The 4375-nt window shown below is 44.1% G+C and overlaps 1 protein-coding gene across 1 annotated transcript in view; it reads right to left on the bottom strand.

The window, feature by feature from the left end:
* Positions 1-6: 6 nt before the first annotated feature.
* The window catches only part of klf13 (Kruppel-like factor 13), a 12623-nt gene continuing 8254 nt past the window's right edge, over positions 7-4375 (bottom strand). Inside the window, exon 2 of the mRNA XM_017406231.3 lies at positions 7-987. Coding sequence (XP_017261720.1) covers positions 692-987 — 296 coding nt within the window. The 3' untranslated portion in view covers positions 7-691. The remainder of the gene's footprint in view (positions 988-4375) is intronic.

The raw sequence follows: 4375 nt of genomic DNA, 5'->3' as shown, positions 1-4375 counted from the left end.
CCCCCCAAACGAAGGTTCTGGGTCATGCCCATCACTTGACCGTACATGTACTTTCCTTAAACGTGAAACAAAGAGCAGTAAGAGTGCAAATTGTGTTTGAGTGTAAGGCTGCGACATTTTATGTTCTGCGTGTTTTCTCGTCACCACGTTCATTCGTTCAAGCTAACAAAGGCCATCCCTGAGCAGGGCGTAAAATTCAACTCCCGTCGAATTTTAGAGTAAAGTGATGAGTATATTGTGCAGTCAATGTGAGTACTATGACAGAAGTAGCAACTGTCTTCAATCCTGAGGTATGTGGGTGTGTACCCCTTCTCCTAACCCGTTCAAAAAAAACAAAGAAAGAAAACTTAAAACCTTTTGATAAGACTTATCGGGGTGTCTGTCGGGTTTTTGTCGTGAACATACATTGACCAACCAGCCATGAGCAGAAGCTTAAAAAATACAGACATGTGGTACAGAACGCAGATATCGCCATCTGGGAAAGGCATTATCTTCTTTTAGGATCACACAAGTAATTGCACTACAGTAAGCACTTATGTACAGTATGGTACACCACAGCAAGCACGGGAATAGCAAAAAGGAAGGGAGGGGGGTTGTGTTGCTGACAACTGTGCAACAAAAGTGTCCCGACGAAAAGAAAGGCCCTCCCCCCCACAGTCCGGAGGCCTGAAAAGTGCGACCAGGCTTCAGTTTAAGGCGAGTTGGCTGGGCTGAGGGTGGGGCTGGAGGCGTCGGAGCGGCTGTAGTCGCTGAGGGAGCTGGGGCGCTTGGTGCTGCTGCCGTGGGGCCTCTTCAGCATGCCGGGCTGGAAATTGGAGTGGCGGCGGGCGTGCTTCATCAGGTGGTCGCTGCGCATGAAGCGCTTGTCGCAGAGAGGGCAGCTGAACTTCTTCTCCCCCGTGTGGGTGCGGAAGTGGCGGGCGAGCTCGTCGGAGCGGGCGAACTTCTTACTGCAGTTGAGCCAGGAGCACGGGAAGGGCCGCTCGCCTGCAACATACAGACGGGAAGGATGAGCGATCACACGGGGAGGAAGCGACATGTCAGCACCTTTGAGCTAACTCAACTTTAATCTCCTATTCTAAGTTTTATGTCAACTTTGCATTTTTAGGTAGTTGTTGCTTTACAAACCTGATTAGGACGCTGTAGTTAAACATGATCTTATAAGGGAAAAGCAGTTAAGAGACATTGTAATAGTTATAAAATGAACCTTGAGGGTAAAATGGAAATTGAATACAAATATTTGATTTCATCTACCTTTTTTTTTAATTTCTCTGTGATCAACTACAACAGTAAAATCATTGAAAACTTTACACCTGATTATAAAACACATTGAGACAGATTAGGTCAAATACAGAGACAAAAAAAAAACCTTTGTTAAACCACTGTGATATTCCCATCTTTTGCCTGATTTGCAACTCTGGTTCCAGTTGTGGAGTCTTTACAGTTTCGATGAAACAAGCATATCGCCCACAAAGTTTCAAACAAAGATCTTGCACAATCTATTAGTGCTGGAGGAAAGCAAGCTGTGGCAGTAGGGAGTGAAAAGGAGTAATAAAGGCTATTTATTGTTGATAACTGATAACATCTAAAGTGAGTTTGATTTCGATTGATTTCAATGTGAAAATGAAAGGTGTCTGGGATCTGGAATTGAATCGCTCCAATTTGCTCTCATCTTTGTCAAAGCTGAACAACAATTATACTTGGACTGTTAAACTTTCTAGCTCAGACTCACTGCAGTTCTCCAGCTGCTGATTCGAAGAACCCCCTCAAGGCGGCCATTAAACTTCTAAAACTCCTCTATGAGCGTCAAGAATGAAAATACGGTTATATGGGTTTTTTTTCCCCAAATGTAAATCTACACCTTGGCTGCATTTCAGGACATGCAAATTAGCTCCACCTCTGTTCCTGCTGCTCTCCTGGCTGCGACTGCACGCCGTCAGCTCTGCTCAGACACTTTGATAACAAACATCTAGTAAATGTGTTTTCAGCATTAGCTAAACCTTGTTTCCGGCTGACCATTCACTGCTAGCCCACATTTTTGGTTCCAACAGGGTTTTTTTTTTTTTTGGTACGAAGCTGTAACCGTCTGAATCCTCATTTTTGAGATTGTTATCTACCATTTCACCGAATACTGTATACCACACAGACATGTCATTAACTTGATTTCCATTGCAGGGGCTCGTTAATACGGCAGTGAAATAAATGCGAAAGGTTTAACAACGCAATCAAAATGCAACTAAATCCTAAAAGGTTAAATTATTCTTAGGAAAATGGTGTGCAGGAATGTAAACTATATGTAATTTGTGGCAAATGGGCCAAAAAAAGTCATAGCCACCCACACTGCATATGCGTTCAGTTTGATGTTTGATGTTACATACAGTAGGGAGAGTGAGCTTATTTTTTCTGGAATCCCAACACTGTCAAGGTAAAGCAGACCATTTGAAGCGTTTACATTTTATATGCTTGTACTCTGATGAGCAGCTCATCACAGCCAGCGACAACTCATAACTCTATAAATAAACACAGGTTTCCCTTACAGAGAAGCCGATGAATCAGTTAAAGGACAAAACATTGAGAGGTGAGACTAATTGCCTGTAATGGTGTTACTCTTGATAAAATTTCCTAAAAGCTAGCGTGACAGTGAGGTAGCAAGCACAATTTAATTACATAGCTCCAGATGCTAATCACACTCCCAGTGATTACCCAGCCCATTCTCCAGCATGCAAGTGCCTGTGACTCAACACATGTGGAATTACATCCCCCCCAATTAGGTAATAAAAATAGACTTTTAAACAAATCTGCTTAAAGCCAGGATCTATTGTTTTTGTCTCATGCTGCTGACTAAACTGTGCGCATAGACATCTGCATCTTCTTCTTCGAATTTGCTCCATTTTGCTGTGCTTTTGAATAACAAAAGGGCCATCCAGCATGGCTTGACAGACCTGTGGAAAATGGCAGGACATAATCTCTAAATGTTTGGGTTTTCTACTTTGAATAAAAAAGTAACCAATCATTATGTGCGTAGCCAAGCCAGGGGGATTTAAGGCATGAAGGAGAAAAGATAATGACATGCACGAATGTTTGTAGATGCCACAAATAGAAAAGTCTTTCTTTGTTCTTCGGTTTTCCCTGAAGGCCGCAGTGGAAACGGCGCTGCTCGGGATCAAACACTCACATGCTACCTGATGCCAGACAGCCTCAAAAACAAGAACTTGGTACTCCACAAGTCTCGGTAACCCCCNCACACACACAAAACACGCAGACAGACAGAGCAAGTCTAGACAGCGCGGTCTGTGTTCCTGCCTCTGACGCCTCACCTCAGCCTCAGCCCTGCCTATTACAGTTCCTGTAGGTTCACGCATGGCTTAATGTACACGCTCCCTAAATGGAGCGAGTAAAATTTGCATATATAAGCAGCACATTCTTTTTTTTAAAAAAAAAACATCTGTGCTATTTTCGCTCTCCTGATGAAGCGTACGTCTGAAAATAAAGCACTTAAGGTTACGGTAAAAAGTGGAGAACTGGGGAGCAGCGTCAACTTTGAAGCACTTATCTGAGTGCGTGAGGTGGGTCGTGTTTGATTAATTTATCACTAACAGCAAGAGAAGAAACTCGGGCCGCCTCTCGCCACTGCAAAATGAGTTACTGGCCCTAAAAGTGGAGCTAAGACCTGCAGGCTGCTTAAGGCTCAATAACCAGAGTAACAGATCCAACAACATTAATATTTAAATGGATCCAAGAGAGCTGGGCTGAGATATCCAGTCTGGCTGCCCTGATACAGTAACATATAGTTGAAAGCATCAGATATCGAACAGCAGTTTACTCAGATGGGACAAATTTTAAAAACTTTTCAATTAGACACTGGAAAATATCTTCATTATTAAAATTTCAGCTGCCATAATTTTTTACTGCCCCTATTAATGAGACTGTTTCATCCCGAATGGAAAAGATGATAACATGTGTGGCAGGAGGGGAGTCATTGTCCAAGCTTTTTTTTTTTTTCCCTAACCCAGACTGCAGCTATTACTCAGCATCTCTGCTGAGGGGGAAAAAAAAAAAAAAAGCATGTGACTGGAGCTGCTTTTCTTCCTGTCTATTTACAGCGTCATCACAGCAGGGCGCCGCGGCCGCCGTGATGTCGGGCCTCCGCGCCGATTGGCTGTCCCATCCGTGGCTCCGTGCCACGCTGGTGTTAAGGTTTGTCTTTCTCAGAACGTGTCAGCTGCAGAGGGCCGGGGGGGTGGAGAGGGGGCAGGAAGGAGGGAAGCTTTTTTCCCAAACGAACACAGTGACCCAGTTACCCACAAACTGAGTTACATCACGCACACGCCAAAAGCACCTCTAGTAAGCACTAGTGTGCCCCCCCCCCCCCCCC

This window comes from Kryptolebias marmoratus, linkage group LG11 (genome assembly GCF_001649575.2).
Source record: "Kryptolebias marmoratus isolate JLee-2015 linkage group LG11, ASM164957v2, whole genome shotgun sequence".
Classification (NCBI taxonomy): Eukaryota; Metazoa; Chordata; class Actinopteri; order Cyprinodontiformes; family Rivulidae; genus Kryptolebias; species Kryptolebias marmoratus.
Note: the sequence above shows the minus strand (reverse complement) of the source record. Positions and strands in the feature narration are given on the sequence as shown.